This window comes from Denticeps clupeoides, chromosome 3, assembly GCF_900700375.1.
Source record: "Denticeps clupeoides chromosome 3, fDenClu1.1, whole genome shotgun sequence".
Taxonomy (NCBI): domain Eukaryota; kingdom Metazoa; phylum Chordata; class Actinopteri; order Clupeiformes; family Denticipitidae; genus Denticeps; species Denticeps clupeoides.
Window position 1 is genome coordinate 5,790,236 of NC_041709.1, and position 16,832 is coordinate 5,807,067.

Consider the following 16,832-nt stretch of genomic DNA (forward strand, 5'->3'; position numbering starts at 1 on the left):
GTTAGGATTGAGGATTGAGAAAGTGTTTGCAGAGAAAAATATGATTAGGATTAGAAAAATATCTTAATATATTTCCATTAAATCGTCTAATGGCTCCCTCTGGTGGGGCTGCCAGCGGCGTGCAGGACGGCGTACCAGTTGTTCACCACAGAAAACAGCCTTTGAATATGTTTATAAAATCATTGAATATAAATCAATGTTTAATGGAAGTATTTTTGGCAGTATATTGTTATATAACAACATAATGTTTTTTGCAATCTTGCATTCAATTACAAAATATACAAAATGGGATTCATTCCAAAAGGAACATTTAAAGATTGAGCAGATTGCATGTGAGCATCAGCATAAAAAATGATTAAACATTTAACAACTACATAAAAGTATTACTTAATAAGTACTTAATACAATACAAGTAATACAAGTAATTTAGTCTGAATACACATGGTTCTATGGCTCTGCAGACATGCCTCAAGGTCCAAAGCTGTTTAGAGAGCCTACAGCTTGAATGAGTTGCTTGGTGCAACAGGGTATGGGAAAGAATGAGTTTATATTTGAGGAGGACTAACTGGGGAAAAAAATCATGGCAAAGGGAAGAGAAGTTATGGAGATAATGAGGCTGGTGAGATGGATCATCTCATATAGTCAATAATCAGATAAAAATATTTACACATTATATTAAAAGGCAAGCTAGAAAGTCCTGCTATTGCCACAGAGGGCCTAATGAGTACCCTAACAGTGTCAACTTCCATGAGATGAAGAGGCTGATCATGGGAAACCTCCAAGGAACGAGAGCTGGTTTAATAAGGGTGATGAGTCAGCAGGAAATTGATGGTTCTGGATGCGTCCAGATAACCAATAAACCTTAGCAGTGTGTGGGGACAGTACCTTGCTCAAGGACCAAGGACTCGATCCCGCAACCTTTAAATGATGAGTGCGCTTCCTTACCTGCTAGGCCACCACTGAAAGCAGCATTCTGACCAGAAAGGTTTTGATCTTTCCATCAAAGGACAGGGATGGTTTAAAACTGGCTGTGTTCACTGGAAATCATACTCCAGTGAAATCATATTCCAGTGAAGTTCATATTCAACATAACAAATGTAGAAGTTAGAGCGACAGGTAGGGAACGTGTCAGAAGACAAAAGTGCAAAAAAAACGATCCATGGATGCGGCTGAACCCTTTTGTTATATGTGTGCCGTGACTGCAGGCTTTGCTCATTTCTCTGTGGCCCTTGGTGTCCCCTGTTCATTTAAGTCAATTAAGTCAATCCACTTACAGCCGGACCCCCATCCTCCCTCTCTCTCCAAATTCTTCTGAGCAGTTCCACAAGCAACAGACATCTGATACGTTAACACTAGTGGCATTTATTTTAGAGAGAATGACCACTTACAGATATGAAAGGCATCTCAAGGGCAACATTTGTGTCTAACAATAACTACAGCTGAATGGCACGGGCAGCTGCACAGAACCGGCCTGGTAGTACAGTAGCTGTGCGAGTTGCATGTGTGTCGCTCAAACTGAGAGGCGTGAGGTGCATGCTAGAGCAAAGATTCTACTCTGCCATGAGCCGGTAATGAAGATATATTAACACAAAAGGCCTTTCATGTTTAAGGTTGCGCCTTTTATGGCATTGAAACCAGGCCATCTTGCTGGACAAAATCTGAGAACACACAGCCACAAACAGCAGCAGGATTGAATTGGTTTTCATCAAAAGCTGTGCGCAGTTTATTGTAGTATTCTAAATTTACATTTAAAAAAAAAAAAAAAAAAAAAAAAAAAAAAAGAAAAGAAAGTCTGCCCATGTCCTAGAACCATTATGAAAGTTATACGCACAAATTCAATATACATCTCATTGTATTTTACATAGAGGATAAGTGTATAGGCATGGAGGTGGCATGATTCCATCACAAGGCTTTAAAAGAATCAAGAGGAAAACAAACTGAATAAATAGAAGGTGCTATTCGCTGCAGAGTAAATTAGAATGCCTCTTCATCAAGCGGAACACAAAACAAAATGAATAATAATAATCAGAATAATCTGCAATGTGGCATGTCTCAAGCTCTCCTTACACAGGAGGAAGATGGGGACCTGGCTGCATGGACAGGAGCCTGGACTTGTAGTGAGAAGAACACATGAAGTTTCTGCTGTACAGGTGCATATGTGGTGTTTTAACACAGCGCGTCACTACAACATTAACGTCTAGGAGGAAATGTCAAGAGGCAATTGCAAGATCTTACTTAGCTGATTCAGGTTTAGTTTCCGTATATAAGATTTTTTTTTTTTTTTTTTTTAGTTCCTCTGCAAAAAAACAAAACAAACAAAATAAAAATCCACCGCCCCGATTATGATGTAAGCTTACAGAATCTTTTTTTTTCTTCTTCTTTTTTTTTATTTGCTAAATTGACCAATAAGAGAGATCATCAAACGGTACCAGAGAAACGAAAAACAGGTCTGGAGCTGGGAGACAAACGCATGGCTTTAAGAAGCTACTGCAAATTCCAATTATAGTTTGCCTTTAAATTTGCCAAAAAAAAAAAAAAAAAAAGTCCTCTTTAAGATTCTATGATTCCACTCAAACTGAAATGTTCAAGTAAACCTTAAAAAAAAAAACGGATAGAGAAAGCTTTGGGATATTTTTGTCTTATTTTTTAATGACAATGTCATTAAAAATCATGCACGCTGCAAAGAACCTCATGCAGTAGTTATGGTAAACCATCCAAGCACTTTTTATTCATTAATAGTCATAAATACACACAGCAGCTTCATTAGAGAAGGTCTCTGTTTTTCCTCTTCAGTTTCTGAATGTGAAGTATTTATAAGGAGAGCCTTTTTGCATGACACAGGAAGCAAAGGTCTGCCACAGCTACCTACGCTCACCTGCTAAAGGAAAAAAATTAGTTATGTGGAATTGATTATCAACTTCTTATTTATATATATATTTATATATATATTTATTTTTCTCTTTCTCGCTCGCTCTCGCACGCACGCACACTTGTTCTTGCTTGCTTAGTTTTTTTTTCTTCTTTTTTTTTTTGTTAAATGTGTTTCCCACTCGCTCTCCATTATGGATTTATACAATGTAGCAAAGGTGACAGACCTGAAATTACAATCACCAAAAAAAAAAAAAAGAAAAAAAAAAAAAAGGAAAAGAAAAGAAAAGAAAAGAAAAAAAAAAAAAAAAAAGAAAACTGGGGAAAAAAACAGCTGTTTTTGTCCCACCATATCATTGGCAGTTACAGCACAGAGGACATTGTCTGCGTTGTGGTGGGATATCATCAAAGAGGAGGTGGAGGCTCCTTCCCTGTGGAGGTTTCCTTCAGGTTCAGGCTCTCCAGAGCCACGTCTAAAGGCATGATGTCCACGCAGCCCATGGCCCCGAAGTCAGCGAAGTCTCGGCGCTCATCCTCGTCTGAGGAGGAGCTCTCCTCGCGCATGAGTGTGGACAGGAGCAGCTCCTGCACAAACAGACTACGGTCTGCACGCTCGCTCTCCAGGGCCTGCCGCTCTGCCTCCGACATTTTGGGCTCATTCAACCTGGAGTGGCATGAAGACACAGAACAGTGCTCAGGAATCATCCAAAACATCTGCTACCACCTAGCGCTAGAACCTTCTAGAATTTCCCTCACTGCTAACAAAAATATTTTTAAAACATTTGCCTAATCTATATAAATCTCCAATATTTTAAAGCATGACGTATAAAGTGACAAAATAACTTTTGCAAGGTTTGTCATGTTGAAGCTTAGAGGAGCTGCATAATGAACAATGCTCAGGTAACACAGTAAAATATATGTGTGTGTGTGTGTGTGTGTGTGTGTGTGTGTGTGTGTGTGTGTGTGTGTGTGTGTGTGTGTGTGTGTGTGTGTGTGTGTGTGTGTGTGTGTGTGTGTAACAAGAACAATTTAAAACACACGAAACATAACAAATCACCTATAAAATGGATGTCTTCCGAGGCTGGTGACTAATTAACTCACCCTCAGGTGCATCGATAACTCCTAATCTGCATTTCGAGTGAACGGCAATTCATTCTCCACAATATATAATATATGTAGATAGTAGTGCTGCACAATTAATCTAATCACAATCGTAATCACAATGTCAGTCTGTGCGATTACATGAACGCAAAAGGCTGCGATTTAAATGATTAGTACATGGATTGGATCAGCAACATATCCGATCCATTCTCTCAAAGTTTGCGAGCTGACTGAAGTCTCACTTCAGTCGGATGTGACGTGTATGGTCACATGACTTTTGATTCGGAGACATATGGTTAGGCGCCGCATGACGCGCTGCATCGTACGTCAACGTCGCCACCATATTGCGAGAGGCTCTGCTGTGGAGTGACGCATATACATGTCTATGGAGAGAAGTGCATAAAAATGCCTCACTCTTGTGCTGCTTGGGGCTGTACAAACCGCTGTACGCTCCAAACCAGATCCCGGGGATTACATTTCATAGGTAAGGCTGGACAATTGTTTTGAATATATTTGGCCATTATAAAATCCCGTTTTATAAGTCTTAACCTTAACCTAGGCTAAGCTAGCAAAGCTATGCATCCCTGTGTTCAAATCAGCCTCCAAACAACGTTTTGGTTAAACGTAAGAACTATAGTACGGGATTTTATAATGGCCAAATATAATCAAAACAGTTGTTTAGCCTTACCAGGGTTTGTCGTTTGACAGGAATGTAAAGTTTTTTGTGATTTATTTAATTTTGTAGAATATTGTATTTTGAAAGCACTGGGCATTTCAGGTTGTTATAAGTAGTTTGTATGTTTCACTTTGAAATTTAACATTTCACTATTAGTATGTGACTTTTTATTGATATGATAAAGGACACTTGCTTGTATATCACAATCGCATATCGCAATATTGAGCTCAATAATTGCAATATGTCTTTTTCCCCAAATCGTGCAGGCCTAGTAGATAATAGTGATTGTCATTGTGAAACACTGCAGCACAGCACAAAGTGACAACAAAATGTGTCCTCTGCTTTTAACCATCACCCTGAGTGAGCAGTGGGCAGCCATGACAGGCACCCAGGGAGCAGTGTGTGGGGACGGTACTTTGCTCAGTGGCTACTCAGTGGCACCTTGGCAGATAGGGATTTAAACCAGCAACCTTCTGATTACAGGGACGCTAGACCACCACTGCCCAATATATAATAAACACTGCTGAAAAAAATAAAGGAAACACTATATATAAAAAAAAAAAAAAAAAAAAAAAAAAAAAAACAATCTAACTCCAAGTAAATCACACTTCTGTGAAGCAACACTGATTGACATGCTCAATTTGCATCAATTTCACATGCTGTTCACAGCTGGAAATTATAGGCAATTAGCTAGAAATCCCCAATAAAGGCGTGGTTCTGTACGTGACCACAGACCACTTCTCAGTTCCTATGCCTTCTGGCTGATGTTTTGGTAATTTTTGAATATTGGCGGTTCTTTCACTCTAGTGGTGGCATGAGACGGAGTCTACAGCCCACACAAGTGGCTCAGGTAGTGCAGCTCATCCAGGATGGCACATCAATGTGAGCAAGAAGGTTTGCTGTGTCTGTCAGCGAAGTGTCCAGAGCATGGAGGCACTACCAGGAGACAAGATAGTACACCAGGAGATGTGGAAGAGGCCATAAGAGGGCACCAACCCTCTGGGACGATACCTCCGCCTTTGTGCAAGAAGAAACAGGAGGAGCTCTGCCAGAGCCCTGCAAAATGACCTCTAGCAGGTGTGCATGTGTTTTCTAAAACGGTCAGAAACAGACTCCATGAGGGTGGTCTGAGGGCCCCATGTCCACAGGTGGGGGTTGTGCTGACAGGCCAACACAATGCAGCACATTCGGCATTTCCCGGAGAACACCAAGACTGCTGCTTGCAACATCCTCCAGCATGACCGGTTTGGCAGTGAGTCAGTAACGCTGTGGGGTGGCGCACAGCCCTCCATGTACTCACCAGAGGTATCGAGATCAGACATACAGGGGGTGCAGAATTATTAGGCAAATGAGTAGTTTTTCCACATCATCCTCTTCATGCATGTTGTCTTACTCCAAGCTGTATAGGCTCGAAAGCCTACTACCAATTAAGCATATTAGGTGATGTGCATCTCTGTAATGAGAAGGGGTGTGGTCTAATGACATCAACACCTTATATCAGGTGTGCATAATTATTAGGCAACTTCCTTTCCTTTGGCAAAATGGGTCAAAAGAAGGACTTGACAGGCTCAGAAAAGTCAGAAATAGTGAGATATCTTGCAGAGGGATGCAGCACTCTTAAAATTGCAAAGCTTCTGAAGCGTGATCATCGAACAATCAAGCGTTTCATTCAAAATAGTCAACAGGGTTGCAAGAAGCGTGTGGAAAAACCAAGGTGCAAAATAACTGCCCATGAACTTTGAAAAGTCAAGTGTGCAGCTGCCAAGATGCCACTTGCCACCAGTTTGGCCATATTTCAGAGCTGCAACATCACTGGAGTGCCCAAAAGCACAAGGAGTGCAATACTCAGAGACATGGCCAAGGTAAGAAAGGCTGAACACAAGCTGAAACATCAAGACTGGGCCAAGAAATCTCTCAAGACTGATTTTTCTAAGGTTTTATGGACTGATGAAATGAGACTGAGTCTTGATGGGCCAGATGGATGGGCCCGTGGCTGGATTGGTAAAGGGCAGAGAGCTCCTGTCTGACTCAGACGCCAGCAAGGTGGATGTGGAGTACTGGTTTGGGCTGGTATCATCAAAGATGAGCTTGTGGGGCCTTTTCGGGTTGAGGATGGAGTCAAGCTCAACTCCCAGTCCTACTGCCAGTTTCTGGAAGACACCTTCTTCAAGCAGTGGTACAGGAAGAAGTCTGCATCCTTCAAGAAAAACATGATTTTCATGCAGGACAATGCTCCATCACACGCGTCCAAGTACTCCACAGCGTGGCTGGCAAGAAAGGGTATAAAAGAAGAAAATGACATGGCCTCCTTGTTCACCTGATCTGAACACCATTGAGAACCTGTGGTCCATCAAATGTGAGATTTACAAGGAGGGAAAACAGTACACCTCTCTGAACAGTGTCTGGGAGGCTGTGGTTGCTGCTGCACGCAATGTTGATGGTGAACAGATCAAAACACTGACAAAACACCATGGATGGCAGGGGCTTTTGAGTGTCCTTGCAAAGAAAGGTGGCTATATTGGTCGCTGATTTGTTTTTGTTTTGTTTTTGAATGTCAGAAATGTATATTTGTGAATGTGGAGATGTTATATTGGTTTCACTGGTAAAAATAAATAATTGAAATGGGTATATATTTGTTTTTTGTTAACTAAAAACTACTTTTGTTAACTAAAAATATTCAGCTTTGATATTAATGAGTTTTTTGGGTTCATTGAGAACATGGTTGTTGATCAATAATAAAATTATTCCTCAAAAATACAACTTGCCTAATAATTCTGCACTCCCTGTATGCTGGTGCGGGTGCCCCTGGGTTCCTCCTAATGCAAAACAATACTAGACCTCATGTGGCTGGAGATAAGATTAGATGATCCTCTATGAGTCCGACAAATGAGAAATTTTTTATACATACAATATATAATTGTGAGATTTTACATATGTACAGAGTGGGTAGATTATACACACATGGTGTACTGGTTGTATTTGTGTGGTCAGCTGTTGTAGAGCCTGACAGGGGTTGGCATGTTCTGAATTTGAATGAGTCAGCAGTTCTTGCAAGACTAAGGCATTGATGCTATGGACTGGCCCGTCCGTTCCCCAGACCTGAATCCAATTCAGGCACATGTGGGACATGTCTCGCTCCATCCACCAATGCCAGATCACACAACAAACTGTCCAGGAGTTGGCGGATGCTTCAGTCCAGGTTCGGGAGTGTGTGGCAGGCCACACACTACTGAGCCTCCTTTTGACTTGTTTTAAGGACATTACATCAAAGTTGGAAAAGCTGTGAATTTCATTCATTCAGATCTAGGAGGTCTTGTGTTCACTTTAATTTTTTGAGCAGTGTATATTTGTATTAAATATAATACATGGAACACTGTGTGCAGTCACAGTAAAGCATTTTTTAGTCTGAGGGCGTCATGCAGTATTCTTGTAGAGGTCATTTATAAATGTGTGAAAATCATTGTCCCACTGGGACAATAACCTGTATTTTTTTGTTTTTTTTTAATGAGTTTTTGGACTTTAACAGGTCTAGTGATTGACTGTAACAGATAGTGTCTGTGAAACAGCAGTTGTTGATTTAAATCTAGCTATACAGGTATGAAGATCAGATATAGACTACAAACACTGATGGACAAGTCTGCTAAATGTTGAAAGTGTAAATAATCTCAACAGAGGGCAGCGGTGGCCTAGAGGGTAAGGAAGCGAACTCCTAATCGGAAGGTTGCGGGTTTGGACTGCCAAAGTGCCACCGAGGTCCCCTTGAGTCCCCACTGCTCCCCGGGTGCCTTTCATGGCTGCCAAATGGAAAGTTACATGCAGAGACCCCATTTCACTGTGTGGGGTGCTTACTTTGCATTACAATGACAATTACTTCACTTTCCCAACTCTCTCTCTCTATATCTAGATCTATATTTTATATCTTCTTATAAAAGTTTATGAATTAAGATACTAAGACTTTTGCACACACAAAAAACGAACTGCAGTGGTTCTCAGATCTTATGCCAGAGTGTTTTCAAACCAATCCTCACTTAATCAGCCTAAAGGCATGGGGCAGGTATGGAGCACTGAAGAGTGTAAACATTATGGTTCATAAGACTAAACTAATGACCATTGGGGCAGTGGTGGCCTATTGGGTAAGGAATCCTACACACTGCTCCCTCAGGGGATGGGTTAAATACAGAGGCCACGTTTTACTGTGTGTACTAGGTGCTGTGGTGTGTCACACGTGACAATCGCTTTCACTTTCATAGGTGTCAATCACAAGGAAATAGCAATTATTCTGTGCAATACTTGGAAAAGCAAAACGATTTGGACCACTTTCACTGGCTGTGAAAAAGGTGCAGATCAGCTGTGGATCATGTAGACTTTCATTATTTTTAGCTCTTGAGCTTTTGCCTGAAAATGCAGCTTTATCCTCACAGACTAAACATACATGACACTTGTGCTAGAGTAAAACTCGAGTAATCCATTTATGGTTATTTAGAAAAACCGCACACCTCGCAGGCAGCATCAAGGAGACACACCCACATCACTTACAACCGCTGCAGTACCCCGGCACTGCCACCAGGACAAGTGGTCGCCTCGTTTGCAAACTCTACACATGCTAGGTAAGTGTCTCACTCACCGCGTTAGCAGGAACTGGGAGCTGTGTGAGGCCAGTGGGTTGCTTTCGGGCAGGTTGGTGGTGTTGGTGGCTGTGCTGGGGGGTGGGATGGCGGCGCTGCTTATGTTCCCGGGGTTGTTGCGCCGCGTGGCGTTGCGAGCCGTCTCCAGTTGCTGCCGTGCTGCCTGGGCTTGCTGCCGCTCCAGCTGCAGCTGCATCTGTAACTGCTGCAGCTGTGAGGCCGACGGCCCTGATGAGTTTAGCTGGCCGCCCGCCGAACGCCGTACGCCCGACAGCTGAGACAACAACTCTGCCAAGACAAAAGTGGTTTAGGTTAATAGGGGTAGTAGTAAGTCGCCCTGGATAAGGCCATCTGATAAGTGCTGTAAATGTGGTTGGTTTTACTTCAGGACAATGCAAACTTCCATAATGCAGGACTGTTTGAGAAAGGACAGGAAAAAATGCCCCCCAAATTTGCACATCCATTGTGTATTTCTTCATAAATGTTTTTAAAACATCCTTATAAACCAAGATGTATTGCAACAGACTGGTAAAGGTTATTTAAGAAGAAGCGATTCTGAAATACCAGTGGTGCTTAGTTAATGATTTCATAACACTAATCCAAACTTTGAGTTTCAAAGTCTTTTTGGTTTGCCAAATGATGGGTGTAACTTGTAATTATAATAATGAATACACCATCGGTCATATAAGTTAGCATACTGCAATCATCTGCTTTCAGGATGTTGCCATAGAAACAGGATGTGTTTGATGAATCATGCCGAACGGGTCTTAAGATATACAAGGCAAGGCAACTGTAGAATTTCTTTTCCCCCCAAATCAATTGTGTACAGACAAGGAATGGATGGTCATCAAGGCCAAATGAAAGTTCAGGGATGCAATCAAAAAGAACAGCAGAGTGAAAATGGCCCAAAGAGACTTGACAGGATGTAAAGTCATTAGACTCGGCGTTTACACAGTGGGCTGTAGATGCTCAGTCAGGTTTTTATGATCACCTGACAGCTGAGACATCTGTCAGGCACAACAGGACTGAGCGGCTGATCATTTCCACGGCTGCAGCCAGTAAGGGAAAAAAAAAAAAAAAAAAAAAACAAAAAAAAAAACACATCCTTGTCGGCTAAAAATAAAGTCAGCGAGGCAGAAGAAAAGGAGAAGTGGCCATGGAAAACTGACACCTGAACAACGAGACTGAATTTCAACGTAGTGGAAACAATGAAGTGAAAGCCAATCTACTGCAAAAAGGGACAAGGCATTTATCATTACACCTTTTGGAAATTTCCTCATAAAACCTGCTCTTGTGTCAGCAGAGCTTGGCCATGTCAGGTATTTATTGATAAAACCAGCATGTAATGGGATGTTGGTTATTGATTTATTTGAAAATGAAAATGTCTGGTGGGAGTGGGAAGGAAACACTGAAGGACAATCAGGGGTCTAAATGAGAAAGTCAACAATGTACACACCTGCTATGGGATCCATAGCTTCCCTATTGCTTGGAGAGTAGGATGAGCTCTGTGAGGAAGAGAGCCCCCCAGTGGAGCTGCTGGTAAAGTGCATGTTGGTCCTGCGTGCCCGTGGACCGCCCAGTCCCCGGCCGGGGTGGAACATCCGGCGCACATGTCGCACGCCACTTGTCTCATCGTGAGGGTGGCAGTTAAGGAACACAGGGCACAGAGATACGACCCAGCACACAAACACATGACCAATACAAAAGGTCACAGCCCACCCACCCACACGCACCTAATACGACATATATATACCCTGAGAGTGTGTGTGTGTGTGTGTGTGTGTGTGTGTGTGTGGGCCTACCAAAACAAAGCTAATTATAACTCCGCTAAGCTTAGAAATACCCCCCTGCACACATGTGTAGAAGAGTCATGTTTTAAAGCTGCAATACCAAGGGCAGAAACGAGTGCAAGCCGTTCACCCAGCGATAAGTAACATTGAAATCAACAGGATTTGCAGACCACATGCACATTGAAAGTGTCTGCAACTTTTTTGTGCTCATGTACTCTGAAAGTCAAAAAGATTCATTTGATTAATATGCATATTTGCAAATGGAAATCACTTGACCCTGAAAACACAGAACTGAAAATGATGACAAACATACTAAAGTGAGAAAGTGGCACCACCACATTTCACATTCAAGCAGCACCAGCAGACGCCGCAGCCCGACAAGAGGATATTAAATCTCTAGGTGCTCTGTGTTCGAGTGTGAGGTGAGCAGCAAAGTCGTCGGTCACATGATTGGGGTCGCCTCCGGGCAAAGCTGCACAAATTGGGCAAATCTGAAAAAAAAGAAGCAGTGGACCTTGTATTTAATCCTTTGACACAGACAGGGAATAATTCATTCTAGTTAAAACTTTTTTTTTCTCGTTCTGGTATGGAGAATGCTAAGGCAGTATAACTAAAATCACAATTCTTCAAATGCAAAAATCACGGCAACAACAGTTATTACAACAGGTAATTTCTTCGTTCAGAATAAAAACTTTGCAATTACAATACAAAACCATATTAACTAGAGAATTTCTGTAAGGTGGCAGCATTCAGCTGGATGACCATATGAATCTAATCCTCTGTTTCTAATTCAAACAGCTTCTAAAATGCTGCTGGTCTAGGCCCAACACTATCCAAGGAAAAAGTTTTCCACTTTGAACAAGAATCATATTATTTCAAGCAAACAGGCCTGTTTTTGATGCTTTCGACTGTTCATCTGAGGCCACTGGTAAGCAGTGTCGGTCACTCACCACTTCTGTGGAGGTCTCCGCATGGTCTGAGGTGACGTGCTCCTGTAAGGATGTCTCTGTGTACCCCATCTTGCCACAGTAGGGGCAGGTAAAGGACTGCGGCTGCTCTACTGAGAAGGCCTCGCCGCCGTAGTACAGGTCTAAAGGTACAGCAGGTAAGAGAGCAAGAAACAGATTTGGACCACAGATATCAATACAACTCCATAGTAAGAGCTTAAAACCACATGACTAGTTATCAGTGCTCGATGAATGAAGCAGAAAAAATATGGCTGAAATTAATAGTTTGTGTTAATCTTTATGTTTTCATAAATATATACAATACACGACATGATGTAAAGTTTGAAGGAATAGTGACCACTTATCAATTACACTATACCATAGATATTTACACTGTCACATTGAGGCTCTCAGCATGTGTAAATACCGCCATCATATTTGCCCAGGGTTCGAAGCTCATTCAACCACACTTCTCTGACTGTACGAGCAAAAATGCCGGACATTTGCACCGCGTACTGCTGTAATAACGAATAACGAAATGATGACTCAATGCATAACATTTAAATAGTTGCATTTTCTTTCATCATCCTGTATGTTACAAAATGTTGTTATATATGAATAACGATATTTATGTTACAGACCAGAGCATCTGTCTTCCCAAGGCACAGCTTCTGTATTTATTGCCTATTTAGTTCATTGTCTATTTTATATAAATAGAAATGTATGAGTGGCTTATCATGAAGGTTGCCAGGGTCTTTCAGCTAACACTGTTGGCATTTTTGAGGTGTTTGTATTTACACTGTCCATTCATGTATTAGGAGTGTAGTTTAGGATTATTTAGAATGAAAAAAATACCTATATGCAGATAACATTTTCAATATGAAAATCAATATGAAAAAATGTATTTGATTTTATTCATGGCTCCATCGTAACTACATGTCTGACATCTGAAACTAACCAAGACGAGAAAAGTCGCTTCTTAAATGTGCCTGTTTATGGTCCTTTAATTCTGTATTCCACCTTGGCCGTGATAGACGTTCATTAATTTAAAGGGAGCGCTAGCCCCCTTTCGCTCCCACAAATGGCCGTATTTAACGCGACATCTAGCGTATATATCTGACACTACACAGCTGAATCCTTTAAAAGCAGATTTGCACCATTTGCTCAGTACGCTGCAATATGGAAGAGGTACATAACATGCTGAAGTTTGGGTTAAGAGATCTTTCCCAAGTTGCTGGGTAACAATCCAAACTTGTGGTCTAGCTGAAGATGAAAGGTCTTCCGTTGGCACAGCCATCCTTCCAGCACTGAAATTAAACTGCCACACTTTTTTTTTTTCTTTTTTTTTTTTGAAGCTCAAGGTCACATTTTGGAACTCTGTTTCCACTCCACATTCCATTCCAGGAGACCTGCTTTAATTATAAAAGGCACTTACCAAAGTCTACTCTGGTCAGTATGCACTGCATGGGATGCTCCGTTGTGTGTCTGGTTGTGGTGGCTCCGCTCTCGTAGCACGATGCGCACAGGTCGTAGTCGTAGCAAATTAAACACTTGTACCGGCGCCCTCTGAAGTTCCCTTTTAAACACGCATCGCAGCTTACACCTGGAAAATCAAGAGACAGGCATGGTCCAGGTCAGCACGCGCAGCCACCAGCGCAGCCGGGGAGGGAGGGTCAAGAGGTTCGCCACATTCCAGGCCTGGCAACTTGGCAGCAGGCCCCAGCACTTGCTGTCAGATGATCCTGACACTGCCATGGCTTTATTAGTTCTACGGCTAGCTGGACAGACATGGAGCCTGGCCGGGAATCTGTCTTCCTCACTCAAGTTCTGCTCAAGTTCTGTCAGCGCCACACTTTAAGCAAACGCCACATAAACCCACAACCCGGGCAAACAAGGGTATGACAGGAGGAGGCCCGAGCTTCTCTTTCCCCCCATTACGATCCACATGGCAATTCTCGCTTCTAAGGTGACAAATTCACAAGAGCGGCCAAACAGCGCTTCTTCACCAGCAATCACGGCAGAGCCAAAGTCAACAACAACAACAACAAGTATGCAAGCAACACACACATCAGGAAGCGAATAAACACTGAACCGGCAAAGGAAGGGAGGTAGACCCCTGTTCTTGTATCAGCAGAAAAAAATATATATTTTGGGGGGATTTGTAAATGTTTTAGTGGCCTGTATTAGAATTGTTTGATCGGGTGCAAGGCTCCTTTCCAAAAACAAGATCATACAAATACATCTGCAATTTATATCTCTACGATATCCACCTATAATAAATAAAACCAGAGCCTGAAGAACAACAGGGGCACACAAGATAAGGAGGAAAAACGAAAGAGCGAAAACAGTAACTCCAGTTGTGACCTCTAGTTGTACTTTTGCTTCTCTCCTCGACCTACACGGCGCACAACTCAAACAGTCGGTAAGGGCACGAGGGCGAACGTGGCGCCAAGCAGCACTGGCCGGTCCTCGTCACACCGGACCAATGAACCACGGCTGTTGCAGACGCCCTTATCCAGAGCGACTTACAGTCAGTAGTAACAGGGGACAGTCCCCCCCTGGAGCAACTTAGGGTTAAGTGTCTTGCTCAGGGACACAATGGTAGTAATTGGGGTCCAGCCGTTCCGGAGGGAGGGACGGAAAGAGGGAGGGAAAAGCCCAATTCGGCACAAAACGATACAATCGTTAGATGGGCCCGGGCAAGCGAGGCTGGCAAGGTGCGGACGACCTGGCCGCCGCCGGGCCGACAGACGAAGTGAGGAGGTCACCTGCTGCTCGCTTCGTGTTCATGTCATTTCACCTCGCAATAAAAGGCTGCTTCACTTCTCGTTTTTTTTTTTTTTTTTTTTTTTTTTTTTGTGTCCACGACAGCAGCGTGTAAGCAGCACCGCGCCGACAGCACCCGTCTTTTCAGGAAAAAAAGGGGGCCGGCTCGTTCCCCGCGACAGCGTGTTGTCCTGCCACTGCGACACGTCCACGCCGACCGGTCCTCGGCTTTACAAGACGGGCCCGCTCCGTACTGCGGCGCCCGCACCACGTTTCCAAACGCAACTCCAAAATGTACCTTCACACAGCGGAGCGCGATTTCAGGGCGTAATTCACCGCCCGACGGGTTCCGCTAGCGCAGCTAACGCTGGCTAATTTGAGTAGACTATACACCTAAAACCTGGATTAGCCAGGGCGACGGCTAATTTACTTTAATTTGATTTGAGGGTCAGGCGACGCGGCTAGAGACCGGGGGGGGGGAGGTCGCTTTTACGTGGCTTCACGAACCGAGCGTTGCAGGTACAACATGGGCTCAAGGCTGGCTAGCCTAGCCTTCCAACTTGCCCAGCAAGCCAGGCGGGTCGTGCAAGTCATCCGCTCCCGGTAGCCGCTCACACGTTTAGCCCGGCTAGCCGCTTCGTTAGCCCGTCGGGCGACCCAGCGGGCAGCGAGGCGTTCGTCGGGGCGAAGTAGGCCTCGCAGGGCCCCGAGCCGCCAGCGGCTGGATGACAGTGCATTCGCCTCTCAAGTGACCGGGAGCCTGATATAGCTCGGGCTGGCTGAAAAATTCAATACCTTGGCAGGCGGCAAGTCCGTTCGCGGGCCGAAGCGTCGGTATTAGCAAAGAAAGAAAAAAAAAAAAAAGAGAGAAGGAGGGGAAGAAAAAAAACCGGGCCGCGGCCGGCGGGGTCGATTCCGCGCCGCGACGCTGCACGCGTGTTCCGACTCGTTTTAAACCGCCAAAGACCGAGAAGACCGGCTGGAGGAAAAGGTTGCAAAAAGGAAAAAAATAAAAACCATGGCGGCCGCCATCACGAGTCCCTACCAATGCGTTTCAATACAAAACATGGCATCCCGCGGCTCAAGGCTGGCTAGTCTAATAGCCTCCTCAGCCGCCGACGCGGAGGATCGTGTATTTTTCACGTACCTTCATGTCGGGACATCCTATAGACAGTGACACAGCCCACTCCTCGGGCTCCCTAACGCGGATCGCACGGAAAGATGCCGCCTGAAAGAAGTAAAACCAGGACGCGGTCCCTCTTTCCTATTTTCTCCTGAAGATGGATCCGGGGCTTACAGTTCTTCGCTTCCCCCTCCCCGCCTGTCATGAAGCAGTGGCGATCGAGCATTTGCGGCTCGGGGGACGAGCCGACAGGGGGCGCTGGTGCGGCGCCGCCGCTTCTTCTTCGGTGGTGCCCGGGCGGCACCTCCACTGAAAGCTCCCGGAGTGCGGCGTGCGCCTCCTTCCACCGCCGCCTGCTGAACAGAAGGACCCGGTCCAGTGCGGCTCAGTACCGTAAATTAACGGTTACAGAACGTCTTGGTGTAGCACTTTATTTCTGCGACTAGATATAACAATCCGAGACGTTTCCATTCAAAAGAGACACAAGCAAAAAAAAATGTATACATACAGTACAGGCCAAACGTTTGGACACACCTTCTCATTCAATGTGTTTTCTTTATTTTCATGACCATTTACGTTGGTAGATTCTCACTGAAGGCATCAAAACTATGAATGAACACATGTGGAGTTATGTACTTAACAGAAATTGGAGACCTGGCCTCCACAGTCACCGGACCTGAACCCAATCGAGATGGGAACGCAAGTGCTAAGCACCTCTGGGAACTCCTTCAAGACTGTTGGGAAACCATTTCAGGTGACGACCTCTTGAAGCTCATTGAGAGAATGCCAAGAATGTGCAAAGCAGTAATCAGAGCATTGGGTGGCTATTTTGAAGAAACTAGAATATAAAACATGTTTTCAGTTATTTCATCAGTTATTTTTTCACCAGTTATTTTTTGATGCCTTCAGTGAGAATCTACCAATGTAAACGGTCAT

The 16,832-nt window shown here is 43.8% G+C and overlaps 1 protein-coding gene across 1 annotated transcript; it reads right to left on the bottom strand.

Moving 5' to 3' along the window:
- Window positions 1-3,192: 3,192 nt before the first annotated feature.
- On the bottom strand, window positions 3,193-16,133 carry kcmf1 (potassium channel modulatory factor 1). Its single transcript, XM_028973734.1, has 7 exons — window positions 15,921-16,133; window positions 13,443-13,610; window positions 12,011-12,150; window positions 11,450-11,551; window positions 10,727-10,904; window positions 9,270-9,558; window positions 3,193-3,532 (listed from the first exon to the last, which is right to left on the bottom strand). The coding sequence occupies exons 1-7, from the start codon at window positions 15,934-15,936 to the stop codon at window positions 3,274-3,276; spliced, it is 1,152 nt and encodes a 383-aa protein (XP_028829567.1). The 5' UTR covers window positions 15,937-16,133; the 3' UTR covers window positions 3,193-3,273.
- Window positions 16,134-16,832: the final 699 nt, after the last annotated feature.

Coding starts and splice junctions, on each gene's coding strand:
- kcmf1 (XM_028973734.1), bottom strand. Junction 12,151..13,442: donor ACTGACCAGAGTAGACTTTG/GTAAGTGCCTTT, acceptor CTGTACCTTTAG/ACCTGTACTACGGCGGCGAG. Junction 3,533..9,269: donor TCCCAGTTCCTGCTAACGCG/GTGAGTGAGACA, acceptor ATGCCACTCCAG/GTTGAATGAGCCCAAAATGT.